This window comes from Dendrobates tinctorius, unplaced genomic scaffold (genome assembly GCF_039654945.1).
Source record: "Dendrobates tinctorius isolate UK_male_01 unplaced genomic scaffold, ASM3965494v1 ptg000133l, whole genome shotgun sequence".
Taxonomy (NCBI): domain Eukaryota; kingdom Metazoa; phylum Chordata; class Amphibia; order Anura; family Dendrobatidae; genus Dendrobates; species Dendrobates tinctorius.
The window spans coordinates 44,034,922-44,058,043 of NW_027361801.1; the positions used below are offsets into that span (position 1 = coordinate 44,034,922).

General features: G+C 44.9%; 1 protein-coding gene across 5 annotated transcripts in view; it reads right to left on the reverse strand.

Annotated features, from left to right (window-relative positions):
* Positions 1 to 270: 270 nt before the first annotated feature.
* The window catches only part of CD99L2 (CD99 molecule like 2), a 200,324-nt gene continuing 177,472 nt past the window's right edge, over positions 271 to 23,122 (reverse strand). For all 5 annotated transcript variants that reach the window (XM_073543615.1, XM_073543616.1, XM_073543614.1 and 2 more), the window contains 3 exons: positions 9,707 to 9,826; positions 5,388 to 5,453; positions 271 to 4,402 (listed from right to left, as the gene is read on the reverse strand). In XM_073543615.1, coding sequence (XP_073399716.1) covers positions 4,338 to 4,402; positions 5,388 to 5,453; positions 9,707 to 9,826 — 251 coding nt within the window. In that variant the 3' untranslated portion in view covers positions 271 to 4,337. The remainder of the gene's footprint in view (positions 4,403 to 5,387; positions 5,454 to 9,706; positions 9,827 to 23,122) is intronic.

A 23,122-nucleotide genomic window follows, 5' to 3' on the forward strand; every position in this document is an offset into this window, starting at 1 on the left:
AATTAAAAGAATGCCGATGGCCCTAGTATCTGTAGCTTAAAGTGACCCCAAGTCTGTTAATTTCATTAATGATTTAATCTGTCCATTTTTAGATAACTAATTTCTCTGATCCCCTTCTTTGCTCCAATATTGGATGTAATCATGAAGTACGACCATGTTGCAGGTTAAGTACACTAACTTTGGTGTTCAAATATGTTTGTCCATAGATGAAATATAAAATATCGCACTCTCGATTTATGTGCATCACAAATAAAAACTGTCCAGCCGTGATCTGTGTTACCATTTTATTTGGTGAGCATCACATTTCCAAACACTTAATTTCCTTTGTCTACACAGGCGCTTAATATCCTGAACAGAAGCTGTTTCACAAACTCGCATTAATTGTATTTGGTGACCTTGCTCCTGAGTAAGTGAAGCAGAATATTGATTCTCGGCTGCACGTCTATATAATTTCCTTAACAGTCAGAATGTTCTTCTTAAGAGGATCAAATTTGCACATACAGACTACAAAATTAGTTGCATATTGCAGCATTTATCAGTCACGCTAGGAAGTAATGCCTAAGACTGCTACATGTCACCACGAGGCCTGAATGCAAGTAGACGAGAATAAGGAGAGGTTGTGGGAGTCGATCATCTAATATAGTCACACTTTTTTTTTCAGAAATTTCTGTGACTGCCCCATTCATCTAAATAGTTTTTCAGAAATCCATGGATATGCTGCAGAAACAACCGCACGCTGATGAATGAAATAATTGGTTGCAGAAATACCTACAACTAAGTCGTCCACTATGTGTGAACATACCACAATATCCTTTTGATAAGTGGTTGTTCATTGAAAACACAATGATAGGTGAGGACTTGTTGATTGGTGGTGGTCCAAACACTGGGACCCTCACCACTAGGTAGAACAGGCTCTTTTATCCTTGCTAGAATGGTCAAGCAGTGAACATGTTGGACCGCCGCTCTATTCATTCTCAGTGGGGCAGCAGAATCCTGAGCTGGACTTACAGCCCTACAAAGAGTGAATAAAGAAGCTGTCGGGCGTAAAACTGCTACTTTATTTTATAACTGGGATAAAAATTTCCCATTTTGTTGATCGGCGTGGGTCCCAATGGAGATAACTTGTTTTCACTGGACAACCCCTTGAAACAGCAATCATCTAGGGGCAGAATAAGACGCACAGGAGTAACTGTAGCCATGTTGTCTGTAGTCACCATGGCTTCCTCATCAATATTCTTACTGTTTGTATAGGGTACCACAGGTCAGGATGAAGTATTCGGAGATCTTCCTCACGGAACACACACACATTCTAGGCAGGACTACTATTACAATTACCTGGACAAAGACGTTAGACTCCCATAAGTAAATAAAACACAAAATCCATGAATGTCCCTCTGACCATTAGCAGATATAACACTGGTCTGATAAATGATTGCTAAGCCTTCTAACTCCACCACTATATACTTTCATAAAGCCAATGTGAGACTAACCGCTTACTCATAACGAACCACTGGTGTATGTCTATGAAGTATGAAGAAGCAACGCTACATGGTACCTTCGCCCCTAGAAGCCTTCATAATATTGAGCATTTTTTCCTCAAACCAAACAGTAGACATAGAGGGGTATTAGTATAAAATTTGGTGCAAACAAAACAATAGTGGTGTCCATGTGAACCAGACACGTTGGAAAATGAAAACATCTGGTTCCTAGATTATCACTTTATCTTTACAGCAGTTTTCAGAATTGTCCCCCAGCAGTTACTGAAATTGCATCTCACCTATGATCAGGATTGTCTAATGCCACTCTCGTCTCTTGTGTCAAGCAACAAAGTTTTGAGAGGACATAAGGTAGCGGTCTCCCGGGAGCGCTGTGGATCGGCCGGGATGGTGGATCCGCTGCAGCTCTAGCTGTGTGCCCTCAGATGAGGGGAAATAGTGGATGAAAGGCAAATGAAACACGGTCAAAGGAGCGCTGAGGATCCAAAAGTGAAAATAGTATACTTTATTTCACTACGCGTTTCAACGGACAACGCCGTCTTCATCAGGTGGCAATGTCCGTTGAAAGGCGTAGTGGAATAACGTATACTAATTTTCACTTTTGGATCCTCAGCGCTCCTTTGACCGTGTTTCATTTGCCTTTCAAGCAACAAAGTTTTATCATTGAGAACCAACAGTCCGTTGCCTACGACCGGCCTAGACACAACTTGCTACACTAAAGCTTCTACCAAGTCATGAAACCTGAAGGAACTCACCTATGATAATATAGTCATTATCTCTATCAGACCTTGCAAACCGGTATTGCTGCCACCTACCTGGTATTTCACCTTCAGAACACCCAGATTTCTGATAGGGAGTCAAAGGAACAGTAATCGGTGCCCAACAAGATGTGATGGCAGAGTCTAGAACAAGTGTCACAGCGCACCTGATCTAATAGAGATATGTTACATTTAATTGTGGAACAACACCTTTAGAGGAAACCTTTGATCACTCATTCCTTTATTATTAGAAATCTGTTCACAACAATCTGTTATTCCCCTTGGATTTGCTTGTCACATTGCAAATGGTCTGGAGCTTCCATAGATATCAGCAACATAGCTTATCTGAAGTATAGCTCTACTTCTAAATTAAACACCATTTTATACATCAGATTGTGGTATTAAAGACCAAAAACAATCACTAAAGGAAAGTCATGGAAGCCCTTACCTAAACTCTGTATTTGGGGGGGGGGGGGGGGATGGGGAGTAGACCAATGTCAGCCAAACCCGCTGATATTGACCGGTCTCCAGTATAATGTGTAAAGGGGTCCAAGACAATTTTTAGGGGATTTACTAACTCTCATTCTGATACAGTGGTTTGGAAATAAGAAAACTGGCGCAGTATTAAAAATGCTAATACAAGTCTTACAATAAGTATGCAAATTAGTGCATTAATAAGACATCGTCCAAGCAAATGCTATTCTGGGTTTCCTTCTTTTGTAGTATTTAAAATGAAACTTCAGCTTTAATAAATGTTCATGGCGGGTCAGTAAATGTAAGCTTATTTCTACATTTCATACATGGAAACCATCAACTGCATTTGTCTTGTTTTTACGCAAGCATTGTCTTTACATCCAATTACTATGTTTCTCACTATGTAGCAGGAGTATGAAATGATGTATAGGGGCACACATCTTGTTCTCTGAGTGGGATATCATTACATCAAGTGTCCTTATCACACAGAGGATTAATGAAATGAAAGTTAAAAAAAAAAAAAAAAAGGTATTTACAAGATTCTATTATTATAGTGAAATTCTCTGAGGACCGTTATCTTCATAGACGGTGTAGCACAAAGTGTGTGTTTTATGGCAGCTACAATGAGTGTGAGTTAATGGTAAAGTTGCTTACAGTCTCATCTATGTGTATAGTGTTACTAGAATCCCTACAGTTTAATTGTAATGAAATGACTCTGCTGACCCTGCCTCATTCTACACACTCAAGTCAGCTACTGGATATTTTCTTGGATGCTGCTGAAGAGTAAATGAACATCGGCTACTGATGTGATAGTGAGCAGTGCTTATATTTCCAGTCATAAATAAAAGTAAAGCGGTAATAAAAATTTGCTTGCAATATAGCAAATATTAATTAAATGTGACGTTTCAATGGCTACGAACTCCTTCTAAACTATTTTTATATTGCTCCAATACACTCAAAATAAGAAAAAAAAAAAAAAAGAATCAAGTATGCAAATGGAAAATTAAACTAATGGTTTTGCTTGCAACTCCACGGCAACAGACATGCTTTGTGTAGTCAGATCTCACAGGTCATACGCTTCATACAAAAACTACCAAACCTAAATTACTGCAGGATCAGACGTACACAGAGTAAGATTGTCGTCTCTTACCATAGATATGGACACTTGGTAATTCGCTGACACTTCATAATGCATTGGTGCTATAAAAATGTAATGAAGGTGCACATAGCCTTTATGTTTGTTTTGCATAATAGCAACTCGTTAAATAAATATAACCTAAAAAGCTAAAATGTAAACTATTAAAAAGGAATTATTCAATACCTTGGACACTAATCCTAAGCTTAAGATGAGCAATGAAGTCCAATAAATAGGAAACAAATGTACAGTCCCCCAGAGAAAATTAAGGGGTAGCAGTTATGCTAGGGGGTGGCAAGGAAACCAGACTGCATTTCCCACAGCTACCAGATTCTGTCATTTCGGAAGTGAAGACAATCGTCATTGGCAGCTATGGGAAAGTATACTTTTTCCTCCTCGGCTTTTTTCACAAAGGTTCCCATAGGTGCAGCTGGTAATATAACTGGTGTGGGAATCCTACTAAGGCTACGGTGTTCACACTTTTGATGGATCTCCTGTTGGCTGAGCAGCAGACTGATGTTCCAGAGCAGAATATTTCACTGAAAAAGGAACAGTAATTCAGTTAGTCCATTGGATAACATCCATCATATATTCATCAGTTCATCATCTTATCGGGTGCAACGTTCACATCTGCAATTTGCCATTCTGTGGAAACTTCAGAGTAAGGAGTAAAAGATGCTGACGGCGGAGCAAGGACGACAGCAAAGCCACTGGTGTTTTCTTAAAGCGACTTAACATGGGAAAACTCATGTTTTGTGACCAAACAGTCAAAGTATTGATGACTTTTTTTTTTTTTTTTTTTACTCCTTTTAGCCAGTCTACTTTTTCTGGACACTTTTCAAAGTATTGGGAAGGTGCATTAGAAATGTATTAGAGCATATCACCGTCTAAAAGTATGCTTACCCCGGCTAGGACAGCTGAATATTGGGGTTTCTGAAGCTACTATTGGCCCATGTGCCTGCAGCTACTTGAAACAGCGATACAACAATTCCCCCACCATGTTTGTCCAATCTTCCAAAGTCACAATATTACATGTAGTGTAATGCTTCCAATACACACTCCTCGTGTACTAAAATGATCAGTGGATCCCTGGCTGGCGAGAATTTAGCATTTCACATTTATCCAAACAGAACTTCTAAGGCTGGTTTCACACTAGCGTTTTTTAGCGCTGCGCTTCGTGCGCATCCATGCGCATGCGTCCTGCACCCCTATCTTTAACACGGGGGTGCATGGTCTAGCGTATGCACGCGTTCGTATGCGTTTTCGTGTAGCATTTGACCGTGCACTTTGCCACTTCGTTTAGTATCTGTGGGGCTGGTGCAAATATGGTTAGACTCCCATTTCTCCATCAGTCCCATAGACATTGAAAGGAGAGGCAGGGCACATGTGTGACCACAATGCCATCATGGTGGTCATCCTGTGAGAAGGACAACGGGGCTGGCTACAGCTGTTCTACTATGCAGTGTGTAAGTGCTAAATGCTGATCAATTTAGTGGCAGCTCAATATAGTCACTGGCGTCTCACCTTGAGGTTCTTCTACCATCACAGCCTCCATGTTTTCTCCTTTCACATACTCAGCATTTAGTCCTTCTGTGGAATAGAGTAGTAGAGGATAATTATTCGGGGTCTGATCCAGCAGCTGTCTTCAGAAAACAGACCCACTGTCCATAGCCATTACGGGTATAAAAAGTCCATCATGTAGGTAACTAACTAGGGAGGCCCAGGAACAGTTGTATCCCTTCAGACGTGTCTAGTAGACGTACACTAGTGATGAGTGAACGAGCTTGGATAAGGTGTTCTCCGACCATGCTCATGTGCTAACCGAGTGTCTTCGGCGTGCTCGAATAATATGTTCGAGTCCCTGCGGCTGTGTATCTCATGGCTGTTAGGCTACTTTCACACATCAGTTTTTTGCCGTCAGGCAGGATCCGGCTATTTTTAGAAAAAACGGATCCGGCGTAAATTTTGGAGAACTGTAGAAACGGATCCGTTTTTCTGCCGGATCTGTCTAGCAGGTTATATCTGTTTCCTGGGGGCTGGTCAATTGGATCTGAGCATGCGCAGACTTAAAAAAACGGATCCGGTGGCTGGATCCATCTTTTTCTTGATCCGGCGCCCATAGACTTTCATTGTGGCAAAAAGCCGGAAGTGTCGAATCCGGCGCTTCCGTCTTTTTCGCTGGAGACAAAAAAACAATACAGTAGCCGTTTTTTCCAGATGCCGGAATGAGACAAATAGCCGGATCCGGCAAAAAACGGACGAACCGCAATGCCATCCGGCGCTAATACAAGTCAATGGGGAAAAACCGGATCTGGCATTGCATTTCGCCGGATCCGGTTTTACAAAAAAAAGCCGGATCTCGCCTGACGGCGCAAAATGGATGTGTGAAAGAGGCCTTAGAGAGTTGCAACACATGCAGAGATTGCCATATATTTCAAGCACGCTGAAGACGCTCGGTTAGCAATCGAGCATGCTCGGATAATAGCATATCTGAGAACACTCGCTCACCACCGATCTACCCCACTCTATACAGTTATCTAAGAGAGCCATTTTCTCCCATTCTGAGCCACATTAATAGAGCAGGCCTTGCCAGCTTCACATATCATTTTCTTTGTCCCTGAGGGGAAAAAAAAAAGAAAAGGAAGCGTTTCTTCTGCACGGCTCATTTGATGTTTTTTGTAGCAGGGATACAATGATGCTGAGCTGCGGTGGAGACACCAGTATGAAAGGCTTCATGGATACGGGGGCCGCGAGGAGCGATGCAAACTATAAAGGATTACAGCAGATGACTGAATTGAGATAACATTACAAAACCAAGTCTCTAGCGAGGACGTAAATGAGAGGATATAAATTAAATCAGCAGCGATTTCACTAATGTTTGACTTTATAAGCTCTTTGACGATGTACTAATATGTATTTTATACAATAATTGAGCCCAGCATTCCCCAAGCATGGAATGAATGCTGTTAAAAATCACCCATGACTTTAGGTAGCTCATAATTTAAAGAAAAACCTTAAGGGAATGTAACCGCGAGTTGGCCACTGTTGTGCCTGAGTGTAACTTTAGCGATTGTCACATGCCAACACCACGACAGTTGGCAGCATTTCTGCCAGCACCGAGGACTGCATGCACCGAACCATCTCTTGGGATTCAGGCCTATAACTGAATAAATGGTAGAGAATACAAATAATGTAACCTAAGTAAGTCTAGGTGAAAAATACAAAACAGTCATCATGTGCTTGTCTTGTCCGATTTACAGACCAAAGTAGTACATGTAAATAGTAGGCAGCTGACACTCATCCACTATATGGAACAGCACAATGAGCATTTGGTCTTCAACTAAGGCCGGTTTCACATTAGCGCTTTTTAAGCGCACGCACGGCCGGGGGTAGCTCCGCCCCCGAGCCGGCTCTCTGCCCGGCGTGCCCGCCCCTTCCTTGTAGCGCCGCCTCCTAGCGCACAGCGGCGCCTGCGATCGGCGCACCCTATCTTTAGCATAGGGTGCGCAGATCGTGCGCAGGCCGTGCGCTAGTTGCGCTTTGACCTGCGCTGCGCACTTTTGACGGTGCGCCGTGCGCGCCAAAATCAAACTTTTCGGATGTTGGCGCGCACGGCGCACCGTCAAAAGTGCGCAGCGCAGGTCAAAGCGCAACTAGCGCACGGCCTGCGCACGATCTGCGCACCCTATGCTAAAGATAGGGTGCGCCGATCGCAGGCGCCGCTGTGCGCTAGGAGGCGGCGCTACAAGGAAGGGGCGGGCACGCCGGGCAGAGAGCCGGCTCGGGGGCGGAGCTACCCCCGGCCGTGCGTGCGCTTAAAAAGCGCGAATGTGAAACCAGCCTAAGAAGAATTATTGGCCAGAAGAAAAGATGACTCCACTGTATGATTTCCTGCATGTGCCTCCTCTACGTTACAACTACTAGCCTGATTTTTGGCTGCATCATCTGGTCTTAGGCCATATGTTGAATATAGAAATAATAATTTACACATAGTGAAGGGAAGCCGGCAAATTGTGTATCAAGAAGTGTTACTGTATAAACAGCTTCTGTCCTAGCGTATGGACTAAATGACTCATATGCCATGTGCCAATCAAATAATGGCATTCGTTTGGAGCTGGCAACCTGGTCATTAGCATTCTGTCTGCACCCTTTACTAATTGTTGTAAAAGTCCCAGAAAAAAAAATCTGAAATGAAAGCTCCTACGTTTGTTTTATAATGTTAGATATTAATATTGTTTGTCATTTATACACCCACTCCAGTCTCGCCACTCATCGCTCAAAACATGTAATCTAGGATTCAGAACTGGAGCATTTCCACTGGTCTGATCCTGCTTCTGTGGTCTATAGGCTGATGCTCTTCTACTCTGGTGATGATTACAGGGGAACAACGTTTGTTCTGCCAAACACAATTAGCAATTATTATTATTTTTATTATTATTATACATTTATATAGCGCCATTTATTCCATGGCGCTTTACATGTGAAAAGGGGAAATATAGACAAGTACAATAAACATGTGCAAGACAAGGGACACACAAGTACATTAGGAGAGAGGACCCTGCCCGCGAGGGCTCACAGTCTACAGGGATGGGTTGTGAGGTGGCTCAGTAGACCGAGGAACATTGCAAGCTCTAGGCTTGTCGAAACGGGTGGGTCTTCAGGTTCTTCTTAAAGGTTTCCGTTGTTGGTGAGAGTCTGATGTGTTGCGGCAGAGAGTTCCAGAGTGTGGGGGAAGTACGGGAGAAGTCTTGTATGCGGTTGTGGGAAGAAGAGGTGAGGGGGGAGTAGAGAAGGAGATCTTGAGAGGATCGAAGATTGCATGCGGGTAGGTACCGGGAGACCATGTCACAGATGTATGGAGGAGACAGGTTGTGGATGGCTTTGTATGTCATGGTTAGGGTTTTGAACTGGAGCCTCTGGACAATAGGAGGCCAGTGAAGGGCCTGGCAAAGGGAGAGGCTGGGGAATAGCGGGGAGACAGGTGGATTAATCGACCAGCAGAGTGTAGGATGGACTGGAGTGGTGCCAGAGTGCTGGAGGGAAGGCCAGAGAGTAGGAGGTTGCAGTAGTTGAGGCGGGAGATGATAAGGGCGTGCACTAGTGTTTTTGTGGTTTCATAGTTGAGGAATGCGTGGATCCGGGAAATATTTTTGAGTTTGAGGCTGCAGGAGCAATTAGCTCAATAGCAAGCTAATCACAACAGTTACGCTGTCAAGAAGGGAGATCCATTGACGGCAGCAGATTATTTTTTAAATTGGACCTTTCACCATGTGATTGGACACACACAATGTGATAGTGGCTGCTGAGCAGAATAAAATGTTTTGTGTTTTTTTTTTTATTTCATCTCACCTTTGTGGATAACTTAGCAACCAAATATTTGGCACCTGATGAGCTAAATTTTAGTTAAAGGGATTGTCCCACAAAGTACATTTTAATGAATAGATATTGTAGTCATAATTTGCTCGTGGGACAACAACTTTAAGACCAAGTGGGTGTTATTACATATTTTTCACTGGGGGCGTGTACTTTTGCCTCCTCTATAACACTAACCAATCACAAGTAGCCAGCAACATAGAAGTGCAGAAGTACCAGTAGTGATAGGTCATTGCCATCCAGTGTCGGAAGCCTACATAGGCACTGAAGATATATTACACATAGCCAAAACCCACTAGATTTACCTTTGTTATTTTTTACATAATGTACCTCCATACCAGCTCTACCTCTAGCTATATTGCTAGCCCTGCCTTACCAATATAGATGTTTGGCGTTGAATGTATTATTCTAGGTGACTCCTTAATACCCACCCCCACTTACTCCCCATGATAGATGAAAAAAATACATACGTTGAATACTAAAGCAAAATTTCTTCTGTTGATAGGAGATATAGCTGGATACAGCCCCGACTAATGCCATCACCAGAGCGCTAGCAATCCCTGCAATGGTTCCAGTTTCTGCTAAATTTCCTATAAAGAGAAAATGTTAAGACAATAATGTAAATCTCACGCTAAGTAGCATTTCCCCAAAAAAGCAACCATAGTTTAATACGGTCATGTCATTTATTTTTGGGAAAAGTGACAACAAATATTGCTACTTAGCCATGATGTGCAATAGAAACACAGGATATATTGGTGTAAAATAAGAAAGATTGCAACTTCCAGAAGCCAAAGAGAGACTTTTTAGTTGTCACTCAGCCTGTCTAAAAACATATACTGTATACTCATAAAACCTATTGCAGAGTGTTATTACACACAGAAACAAAAACACTTTATTTGAATAAAGACTCCCCCAAGTTCTCCAATTTATTAGTCAAATGATCTCTTAAAGTAATCCATGTTTATCTTTCTCTATGCACAGGCGCCGCGGCTGGTGACTACTCTCATCAGCATAGTCTGCTCTCGCTAGCGAGACTAGGCACAAGATGATAGTAGTAGTCATCAGCCGGCATCTGACTGATGGTAACCTGGTCACCGCCACTCACAGAGGCTGGTTCACACGCTGTCCTCTGTGTGGCAACATGGGAACCCGCATCTGTCTGCGATACCCAGTGCCTGTCATTGGCGGTGACTTCAGAAAGATCAGAGCCGTAGTTTCCCATGATGTCACACAGAGGACCAAGTGGGAACTGCTGGCTGTTTGGGCACCACATTCACTTGATTGTGGTTCGGGATCAAGTTCGGGTACTGTTCTGGTACCCGAATAGAACGGGTTTTCTTTTTATATATAGTTCGGCAGAACCTGATAGACTCACAGGTCAGCCCATCCCTACTCCCTTTCTTTGAACTGGGTGTTACGTTTATATAGCTTCCCATTTCTGGGTGCTACAGTTGGACACGTTCCTCCTCGGTCCTTATTCACATTGAAGGTAATTTTTGACACATGGTAAGATCTTAATACCAGAGGTTAGGACCGTCCAGACTGGGTACACCTTGGTGTTGGTGGGGCGACTTACACTTTTTTTTTTAATCAAAAACAGTGTCTACCAAGTACACTGTTATTTATATGCACTACTTTTCACTTATCTTATAGCAGGGTATATGTTCATTTTGTTTCTGTCTTAAGATTCCAAGACATGCTGTAATAAATCCTGGAAGTTCCAACTGTAATCCAAAAGTGTAATGTCACATGACGTCCATCGAATCGCGTTCTAAGAAATTTCTCAGAATTAGGATTCATAGTTCATTCCCGTTCAGCGGCAGGCACAGAGTTTCTCACAGTCATGCCTGCCGCTGACTGCAATCAACCCTACTGAGACTCGTTCAGAAACTTCTCAGAACAAGGCTAAACTCTTGGCTTGATGTCAGTTGACATTACACAGCTGACATCAACCCTAAAATATTACCCGGTTTGCCAACGTACAAGGGCAAGTGAAAAGAGCCGGGCAAAGCAACAGAATTAATGCATCTAATGTATGCACCTTTTTAGGGGCGGCTGCTGGCTGCTATTTTTAAGCTCGGGAGGACCAAAGATCAATGGACCTTCCCAGTTGTCTCCTTTACCTTGGCTGGTTATCAAAAGTGGCCCCCACAGTTTTTTTAAATTATTTTTGACAACCAGCCAAGATAAAGCAAAGAGTTGAGGGATGCAGCCTGCTTTACCTGCACTTGTTATCAAAAAGAAGGGGAACCGCACGTCTTTTTTTTTTTTCACATGCTGTGCCGTCTAGTCATAGCCATGCCAATTGGCTTGGCGGTTATGGGGCCAGAACACAACAATAGGTGGCCGGTATGAAATTTAGAGTTCGGGTTCACCCATCACTAAAAGGGAGGCCACATCCTTGCCTGATTAAACTCCAGTTCATTCCTTACAGTTTTGCTTTAGGTTCTTGCACGAAAGAGTGTAACTTCACTTTATTTGAGCTGGACACTACGTTTATATAGCTTCCCATTGCAGGGTGTCCATAGTTTGGGCCCTGCTCCTGTTTGGCCCTTATTCACATTGACAGATGGTAAGGTTTTATTACTAAAGCTTTTTACTAAGTAGAAAATTAGCATATGGATACCATAAAACCTAACATTTATTCAATCACAATATAAAATGTGAAACAATCACGAAAAAAAAACAACCCAAGTGAAAAAAAGAAAAGAAAATGACACAGGTGCAGGACAAATAATTAAAAACCTTATTGAGCGAATAGGTCTGTCATATAACACCACAGAAAAATCCTTATGGACTTTTGTTTTTTAACACATAGACAATGTGGTCTACAAGAGTATAAATGTAATCTCTTGTATGTTTTATTGACCACTTATAATGCTCACTAATTCACCAAATATGTTAAGATGAATTTAGGATGTTGCAAAACAACAACAAATCCTGAGCAAATATATGTTCTCAAACATCAGAAGGTGTATTCATAACCAGGCCACCACATCACTCTCTGGTGTCTATTGTATGGCCACAAAAACAGACCTATATAGCATATTTAAATATATCAGCAACTTGAAGCATAAATTATAAGATACGCATCATCATAAATCTTCCCAAGTATTAAGGTACCTAATAGATCACTGAATCATGCCACCCCATTCCAAATTTAATGGGCATTCCTTGTCACAAGTTGTTGGTACAAAAAACTTTTTATGATGATGCAGTGTGCTCACTTTGAAATGATACACATCTCACACAGTCCTTAACGGACATTATCAGATCTCACCCATACCAGAAACCCACGCCTCCGCATCACGTCAAACGACACGGGGTCCATAAGATGGGTGACTTCACTCTACCTCAGTGATGTACAGCGTCTCCCGATGCGTTTCGTCCAAATCACGGACTCATCGGGTGAGTTGGAATAAAGTAGAAAGCTGCCTTACCGATGTTCATAAATATAGAAGCCGGGAGACGTGCCACACGAAGCCACGCCCCCAGCGTGTGACGCGCTTCCGGTCCATGGACCACATATCCTGTGTATGGAACACAGATGGCTTCCACAATATACAATCTCCATGGAGACCTGCATGTCCCCCGGAATAGCAGCAAATATAGAGATCTCATACACTAGACCATGGAAAAACATCCTTAGGTTGTCCAAACTTGGCTGTACATAAGATAACCCAAATCTCTTAATGCAGGTTAATTTAAATGATGGTCTGTGGGAGACAATGATAAAAATACATTCATCAATCTATCATTGTACACAAATCCTCAATGGTATGATTCAGGATCCCTGTCGATCCCATAACAACCCCAAACCTCAGGAGTGTCACAGTGTCATGGGACTATATATTCATAAAACACTCAGAAAACAATTTTTTGAGAGACAAAAAAAAAGAAAAAATAGGTATAAGAGGATTCTAATGAAAAGGGATATTTGAAAAAAAATTTTATATGTTGTTCTGCAAGCTTGAAGAAATGAAAAACCATTCAATATTGTCATGTGTAAAAACAGAATTTATCTATTCTAAGGCTGTGTTCACACACAGCGTTTTTTTAGCGTTTTTTACCGCGGTTTTCACTATAAAAGCGCTATAAAACCGCTAAAAATAAGCTTCCCATTCATTTCTATGCATTTTGCACTTTCTGTGCACATTGATGCGTTTTTTACCGCGAAAAAACCGCATCGCTGTAAAAAACGCAGCATGCACATTAATTTTGCGTTTTTTTCCGCAGTTTAGGCTTCTCCCATGCTTTTAGAAACCACTGCGGTAAAAAACGCATCAAAAACGCATCAAAACCGCGCAAAAAACGCCGCGAAAAAAATAGGTGCGGTTTCTGGGAAGGGATTCAGGTTTTTGTGCAGAAATTTTCTGCAACGTGTGCACATACCCTTAATGAAAATTGAGGGAAGAAATAGAGGTAACAAAAAAATTCTCTTCTGAGCCAGATTTTGTTAAGAAAGAAACACAACTGCAGAACACTGTGGAAAGGTGTCAGTATCATCTAAAAGAAAAAAAACATAAGTTTTTCATAAGAGATATACAGGAATTAAAAGATAATAAAGCCTATTCGTTTTCAACGGTTAGATTCTCAAAGAAAGTGAAAACAGATATTTCTTCCTTAGAAGCAGAGGTCTCAGACAGTGACACAAGATTGAATAAGAGGGAGGGGAAGAGGGTGAGGCACAAGTAGAGGACGAGGGACGAATAGACGGTCTCCCCAAAATAAGTTTTTTTAGAACTAAATTACCCCCTCAGGAATCGGACCACTCCTCACATTCTAACATAGGTCTTCTAGAATTTATCCTCTAGACCTTTAAACATGGATGAAACTAATTTATTGAGGAGAGGTTTATCGTTTGTGCCTACCTCAAACATGGACACTTTTGAAGTGGTAAAAGATCTTAATTTATTTGTTAGGCGACTAAAATGGAAGAAGTATTTTTTGAGAGAAGAAAGGAGGGAATGTGGTGAATTGGGTATATCAGATGATTTATTACATGATGTGCACTTTTTGTATCATTTGAGTGATCCTGACCCAAATTCTGAAGGCCTGGGCCCCTTTACAAAATTAAAAAATAAGAGCTCAAAAATGCGTCCAGTAATGGAAGATATGTGCTCTATCGATATCTTCCTTAATTTGGTCACGGAAGGTCTAATAAAATTGTCTACAAAACACCAAAGGAGCAAATATAATTTGTCTAAAATGGAAATGGAATATCTTTGTAATTTAGAAAAAGACACCAGTATCACTATAAAACACTCTGACAAAGGGGGCAATATAGTGATTATGGATAGTAATGACTACCATACAATGTGTCTCTCCCTACTTGTTAGGAGAGAAGGCTATGAAATCTTGGTCAAAAATCCTTTGGTGCAGTATGTGGAAGAATTGAGATCTTTGGTAGATGGGGGTTTTATGGATGAAAGGATGAAAAAGACTGTTACCAAAACATCCAGTGACGTCAACTTTTTATTGTCTCCCCAAAGTGCATAAAGGTACGAATCCCCCATTGTGTCAGGGAACAATAGTCTTACTGAGAATCTTGGGTTGTATCTGGATCAGGTTCTTAAACCCTTTGTAGGAGCGCTCTAAATTCCCTTGTTCAAGATACCACTAACCTGTTGGGAAAACTACATGGTGTCTCACTGGATTCGGATATGGTGCTTGGTAGTATTGATGTTGAGTCTTTATACTCCTCCATTCCGCATAAGAAAGGGTTGGCGGCAATGGAGTATTTTTTGGAATGCCAGGGGTATACAATACAAATTTCAAAAACTGACCGTCACCGTCACATCCAAGCATAAGCATAGTGTGAACAGGTGCTTAACCCAGAGTCACCAACTCGTATACATTCAAGCAAAAAAGGAAGAACACTGTAGCGCCAAACCATGCAAACATGAAAAATGAATAATGAATTGCATTACTGCATTAGAAGTATGAAAAATTGAGAAAGTTTAGCGCATAAAATGGCCAAGTTATGTGTACCTGGAAGCCACGTTAAGGCATTTCTCGTTTTCCAGGTCCCCATTCTATGCCAATCCTCATTAAGACTGTAGTCTCCATCTGAATGGGAACCTATGAAAAATCCTCTGTAGGACTGAAGTCTATATCTCTGTGGAGGGGAAAGGCCCTGGTTTGATTAAAAACGCCTGCAGCTAACAGGTGGAGTGCTCAGTCAGAAGGCAAATGAACACAAATTTCAAAAACTGACCGTCACATACAAGCATAAGCATAGTGTGAACAGGTGCTTAACCTAGAGTCACCAACTCATATACATTCAAGCAAAAAAGGAAGTACACTGTAGCACCAAACCATGCAAACATGAAAAATGAATAATGAATTGCATTACTGCATTAGAAGTATGAAAAATTGAGAAAGTTTAGAGCATAAAATGGCCAAGTTATGTGTACCTGGAAGCCACGTTAAGGCATTTCTCATTTTCCAGGTCCCTATTCTATGCCAATCCTCATAAGACTGTTTTGACCTGGTTTGATTAAAAACTCCTGCAGTCCTAACAGAGGATTTTTCATAGTCTCCCATTCAGATGGAGACTACAGTCTTAGTGAGGATTGGCATAGAATAGGGACCTGGAAAACGAGAAATGCCTTAACGTGGCTTCCAGGTACACATAACTTGGCCATTTTATGCGCTAAACTTTCTCAATTTGTCATACTTCTAATGCAGTAATGCAATTCATTATTTATGTTTGTATGGTTTGGCGCTACAGTGTGCTTCCTTTTTTGCTTGAATGTATATGAGTTGGTGACTCTAGGTTAAGCACCTTTTCACACAATGCTTATGCTTGGATGCGACGGTCAGTTTTTGAAATTTGTATTCATTTACCTTCTGACTGAGCACTCCACCTGTAAGCTGCAGGCGTTTTTAATCAAACCAGGGCCATTTCCCCTCCACAGAGATATAGACTTCAGTCCTAACAGAGGATTTTTCATAGGCTCCCATTCTGATGGAGACTACAGTCTTACTGAGGATTGGCATAGAATAGGGACCTGGAAAACGAGAAATGCCTTAATGTGGCTTCCAGGTACACATAACTTGGCCATTTTATGTGCTAAACTTTTTCAATTTTTCATACTTCTAATGCAGTAATGCAATTCATTATTCATTTTTCATGTTTGCATGGTTTGGCGCTACAGTGTGCTTCCTTTTTTGCTTAGGGGTATACAATATGCCAGACACAATGATTTCGTGTTGAAAGCTCTAAATTTCTGTTTGACAAGGAATGTGTTTCTATTTGACCGGAGGTACTTCCACCAGCTCAGGGGCACTGCGATGGGTAGCCCCTGTGCGCCTTCATAAGGAAATTTGCTCCTGGGCTGGTGGGAGGAGAATGTGGTCTTTTGTAAGTCTGCACAAGGCCCAGATGACAGGATCTTCATGTGGCTACGCTACATTGACGATATCCTGTTCATATGGAAATGGAACATGGAGGACTTTGGTACTTTTGTTAGGGGCCTTAACTGTAATGAGATAGGACTTAATTTCATGTATGAGGTAAATTCCACGGCACTTACCTATTTAGATAGCGGTATTACAAGGAATGAAGAGGGGGTTATTTCCACTAGGTCCCACAGGAAGGAGACCACCACCAATTCCCTCCTAAGATGGGAAAGTAACCACCCTTATGCACTCAAGAAAGGAATCCCTAAAAAAGTCAGTTTTTGAGGATACGTAGAAATTGTTCGGATATGAAAGATTTCTATACACAGACGAAGGACCTTTGTGGGAGGTTTCTGGACAGAGGCTACCCAGAGGGGATATTGAAACAGGCCTATAAAGAGTCCTGGAGAAGAGAGAGGAGGGACCCATTGGTTTCAAAACCCAAAAATACAGATGAAACATGGATTTTTGTGATAACTCATCGTAAAATCCTTTTCTCCGAGACGCTCATTGGGGGACACAGGACGGTGGGTGTATGCTACTGCCGTCAGGAGCCTGACACTAAGTGAATGAAAAAAAGGTTAGCTCCTCCTCCGCAGTATACACCCTCGCCTCAATTGCAGGCGGAACCAGTTCGGTGCAAAAGCAGTAGGAGATCTACAAGACAAAATCAGCCTCAATGCAGGTAACAACCTGTCTAGAAAAACCACCTGGTATCATAAATACCTATTAATAAACAAAAAGGAGCCAATTGGCTAACAGGGTGAGTGCTGTATCCCCCAATGAGCGTCTCGGAGAAAAGGATTTTACAGTGAGTTATCCCAAAAATCCATGTTTCTCCTTTGCCTCATTGGGGGACACAGGACAGTGGGACGTCCCAAAGCAGTCCCTGGGTGGGGAGTCGACTCAACGGTCCAAGCTACACGCACCTACTGTGTAAAGGTGTGCCACTGCTGCTTGGAGAATCTTTTTACCCAGGCTGCATCTGTTGAAGCCAGCGTATGGACATTTGTAATGTTTGGAGAATGTGTGCCGGCTGGACCAGGTTGCTGCCTTGCATACCTGCTCCGTCGATGCCTGGTGCCAAAGAGCCCAGGAGGCGCCCACTGGTCGAGTTGAGTGCGTTCTGATCTCTGCTGGCACAGCTGTGCCTCTGATGCGGTAGGATTGCTGAATTGTCAGCCGAATCCACCTGGCTATGGTCACTCTTGAGGCAGCAAGTCCCCTCCTGCGACCCTCGGGGAGCACGAACAGCGTTTCTGTCTGACGAAAGGTTGCCGCCCGTGACACGTACCTCCTGGGAGCTCTCCCCAGATTTAACATATGAAGAACCTTTTCCACCCGGTGTACTGGTGCTGGGAAAGAGGAGGACAAGGCAATATCCTCATTAACACGAAATGAGGAAACGACCTTCGGCAGAAAAGGGGGAGCTGGCCTAAGAATCACCTTCTCCTTGTGAGATATCAGGAACGGAGCTCAGAAAGATAAAGCTGCCAGCTTCGGGACCCGCCTGATTGATCTTATCCCCACAAGGAACACCACCTTCCAGGGAAGGTATGTCGAAGAGACCTCTTGTAGTGGCTTGAATATAGCTCCCTGCAGATTGCTTAGGACCAGGTTAAGGTCCCAGGTGTCCCGAGGGGTCCTATATGGGGGTACCAAGTGTGAGACCCCCTGGCTGAAGGTCTACACCTGCAGATTGGTAGCGATTCTGCGCTGAAACAGGACGAATAAGGCAGATATCAGTCTCCTAAGGGAACTTGGAGCTAAACCCGAGTCCAGACCAGACTGGGAAAAAAAACGCCAAAATGTTGGGAATATAGAATCTCAGTGGAGAACGACCGTGGTCCTGACACCATGAAAAGACAATCCTCCAGGTGTGGTGGAAAATATGTGCTGAGGCGGGCTTCTGGGCACTAAGCATTGTAGTAACCACATTGCATCCGAACCCAGCCTAGGTCAGAATCCCAAGATTCAACGGCTAAGCCATCAAAGACAGGGCCCCTGGGTCCGGCTGGTAGATCGGGACCTGGGAAGGTAGGTCTGGGCGCTCTGTCAGTCGCCAGGCAACGTCAGCGAGTAGCTGCATCAGGTTTGCGTAGTACACCCGCCGAGGTCAATCTGGGGCCAGTAGCACCACTGGAACCTCCTTCTGCCTTGATCCTCTTGATGATCCTTAGGAGTAGCGGCAGCGGGGGAAATAGGTATGGGAGGCGAATACTGGTTCCATGGCAGAACCAATGCATTCCAGGCAATTGCCTGCAGGTCCCAGGACCTAGGCGACCAACGCGACCACCTTGGTGCCTACCCCGGAGGCCGTCAGGTCCACGTCCTGCGTTCCCCAACATCGGCATATTTGCAGTAAAATCTCAGGGTGTAGTGAACATTCCCTGGACACAAGACCCTGCTGGCTGAGGAAGTCTACCGTCCAGCTCTCTACGTCCGGAATGTGGACGGCCGAGATCACCGAGTGGTTCCTCTCGGCCCAGTGAGGGATGTGTCTCACCTCGTGCATGGCTGCACAGCTGCGGGAGCTGCCCTGGTGATTTGTTAGCCACGGCCGTGGCGTTGTCCGATTGAATCCGGACGGGGCGGCCTGCTGGAGGATGATGAAAACGTTGCGGAGGCAGCCGGATTGCTCGAATCTCTAACAAGTTGATTGGGATGCGTGCCCTCTGTGGCGACCATCGTCCCTGGGTCGCGTGATGGTGAAAAAAACTGCTCCGTAGCCGAGGAGACCGGTGTCGGTTGTGAACACCAACCCATTGTCCGGGGAAAAGGGTTTCCCCTGAAGACGGGAGGAACTGACTGTCCTCCATCCAAGTGCCTGTTTGACCTGCCTGGACAACCGGCACTGGTGGTCGAGTGAGAATGGGTTCTTGTCCCATGATGCCAAGAGGGCGTGCTGCAGGGTGCGAGGATGGAGTTTGGACAAACGGAATTGCTCCCATTGCTGCCATTCTCTTCCCTAAGACCCTCATGCAAAGATAAATGGTGTGAGGGACTGGCTGGCAAAGTATCTGGACTCCTTGCCGAAGAGCTAGGGCCTTGTCTCGAGGGAGGATTACCAACCATCGGGAGGTGCCGAAGATCATTCTTAAATGGGAACTCCTCTGAGCAGGGATCGGGGATTTCTTCAGGTTGACCAACCACCCTAAGCTGGCAAGAGTATCTAGCGTTGACGCTCTCCTTGCATGCTCAATATGAAGGGCCCCTGATCAAGAGGTCCTCCAAATGAGGCAAGACGACTATGCCCCGGGAGTGCAGTATGGCTACGACGACCGCCCTGACCCCTGTGAACACTCCGGGGGTGGTAGGTAGCCCGAAGGGGAGAGCTGAGAAGCTGCAAGTGTAGGCCGTTGATAGCGAAGCGTAGAAATTCCTGATGTCGATAGAGGCCAAATATTCTGTTCTATGGCAGCTATGACCAAGCGGAGAGACTCCATCCGGAAATGTCTGACCCTGACAAAACTGTTCAGAAGCTTAAGGACCAGAATGGGCGTGACAGCCCCGTCCCTTTCGGGGCCGTGAACAAGTTGGAATAGAAACTCTGACAACTTTCTTCTTCCGGTACGGGGATGACCACCATTTTGCCAGAGCAATTCTATGGCCTTTAACAGGGCCTGTGCTCGGGATTCCATTTTGGAAGGACGAAAAAGCAAAAAAAAAAAAAAATCATCTTGGGGGCTGTTAGACAATGTCTAACTTGTACCCCGCGGGTAGCAGCCCCTTACCCATGTGTCGCGCACGACGGATAGTCAGACATGGTGAAACCAGAGTAGGCGACCGCCAACTCTACTGGTGTCTCCAAGAACGTGCCACGAGTCATTTGGCTGAAGATCCTTGGGTCCTAGGTCCCCTTGATTTGGGCTGTTGGAATCGCATTCTCTCCAATGGGTTGGCTCTATATGAGACTTGATGATCCCTGTCCCGGTTGGAGCAACCTGCAACGGCGGGGATGGTTGCTGAAGCCCACCCGAGGTTGCGAAAGGACCGAAACCGTGTCTGAAGCAGGTGATGAAAAAGCTGTTTAACCCTTTATTGAGGGAGAAAACTGCTCCTGCCCCCTATGGAGTCAGAGATAAGCTGGTCCAACCTTTCACCAAATAGGCGAATGCAGCCACGCTCAGCCTAGAATGGCCAGTGGCACCCAAATAGGCGGCAGCTCTGATAAGGTAAAGAAGTTAAGGACTTCTTGGAGGTTGAATCTGCACGCCAAGTCCTCAACCACAGAGCCCCTCTTAATAGAAATTGCATTTGCGGCAGCGAGCGCTGCGCAGCTAGCCACATCCAAAGATGCATGAATCAAGTAGTCTGCGGCCAATGCAATCTGATTAGCACTATTTGCTACCTACGCATGCAGGTCCATACCCTGCAAGGCTCTGTTTAATGATTCAGACCAAAAGCCCATGGCCTTAGCTACCCAAGTTGCTGCGAACGAGGGAGAGACTGAACCCGACGCGTCAAACACTGAACGAGCCAGGCTCTCTATGATACGGTCGGTGGGATCCTTAATAGAGGAACCATTAGGTACGGACAACAGGGCTTTAGAGGCCAAGCGTGACACGGATGGATCTACCGTCGGGAATTCCGCTCACCTTTTACGGAGATCAAGGGCTAACGGGTATCTCCTCAAGCGCTCTCTGGCCTAAGAAATGCCTGTCCGGCCGTTTCCTGTGTCATTAAACCCAGGGTGGGCGACAAATACTCTATGAGGCCGCTTGACCCGCTTAAATGACCCCCTGACTGTTTCCTGGTGACCCGGAGTAACTAAGACAAGGGGCTCGTCCGAGTCGTAATCCGAGTTCTGCTCGTTATCGACTACTGGCGAGGGCGAGCGAGAAGCAGAGCTCACGGATACCGGGAGACGCTGTGTGGGTTCGTTACCCCCGCGTCTGCCTAGTGAGAGAGCGGCCCCTGTAGGCCGGAAGCTCCTGTGAGGTGGAGGACCTCTCTAAGACAGGTGAGCCGCTATCCCTGCCCCTATCTGGGGCTTGAAAGGACTCGATTGCTCTTGTAAGCGAGGCCATGGACTGCGACAGAGACAGAGCCCATTCCGGGTGGTTGCAGGGGAGGGCTCCTGGGCACGTTTGGACTCGCAGACTACACAGATTTTCGCATGTGGGAAGGCAGACCGATAAGAGGTGCATGCAGCATACAGAAACGTGTGCGTCTTAGCTGCTCTGGACATGGTGGCCCTGCTAGGCGATATGCCTGCAGGTTCTACTGCTTAGCCTCTGGCAAAAAAAACAGAGGGTGGCCTTACTCCATCGGGGGTAGCACTTACCCCAGTCTTGTGCCCACTCCTGGATCCCCTTTAGGCGTCCAGCCTGCCGAACTGCTGCACCCTTTTCCAAAAAGTGCGCCTCGGCGTGTGGGCGGTCCTGCAGGGAGAGAAGGCGCCGCCGGTAACGTCCTATGGGCCGAGCTCCTGCTCGAGGCCTAGTGCCGGCTGAAGCCGGGGACTAAATTTTTCGGCACCCGCCCGAGGCCACAGGGCGGAAGCACCGCGTCACGGGGGTGGGGCTTCCGCCTGTGGCCTAGTACCGGCAGAAGCCGGGGACTAAATTTACGGCGCTCGCTTGAATACGGGGCCAAAAAACAGAGGCCTGCCAGGACATGCGCTGCCGAGCGCTACCGCCATGGGGGCGCATGCTGGTGCCCGACCGTACTGCCGCCAAGGGGAATGCCGACCCTGGGGGTTTTTGGAGCCCTCCCAGCCCACCTCCTGCCACGCCTCACTCCTGGAGCTCCAGCTGATCCTCAGGTTGGGGGGGGGGGGGGAAGTAGGGCTGTATCCAAATCAAGGATGGTGCAGGCACCCTAGCTCCATCTTTCCCTCCAAGGGATGAGGAGAGGGACCGTCCGCCGCCTTGCAGCACCGCAGTCTAGCATTGGTGGTGCAGTGGGGGCCGCACGGACTATACTTGTGCCTCTGTATAGCCTAGGGTTTCAATACCTTAGGGTGGTCAGGGATAAGTCCGGCATCATGAACCACGTTGCAGAAAAGAATACGTGGAGGCGACACTCGCACGTGCTCGCCCATTGTTGGTTTGGGGAGATCGGACTCTTTCAATAGGGTCCGTCGCCCCTGTCTCATTTTCATGGGGAAAAAAAGAAAGAGAGTCTGGAAAAAGACCAGACGTGTGTGCCTCCTAGGACACTAAGCAAGAACTGGTTACACCTGCAATCGAGGCGAGGGTGTATACTCCTGAGGAGGAGCTAACCTTTTTTCATTCACTTAGTGTCAGCCTCCTGGCGGCAGTAGCATACACCCACTATCCTGTGTCCCTCAATGAGGCGAAGGAGAAACTAATATCTGATTCATAACAAAGTTTTCCAACGGATCGGATAAGATCAACGCTTCAGATATTAATGATGGATGGTGACATAAATCAATATATCTCCCCTACCCCACAGATCACGTACAGAAGGGGCAGATCTCTATGAGACAGGCTAGTACATAGCCATTTTCAATCTAA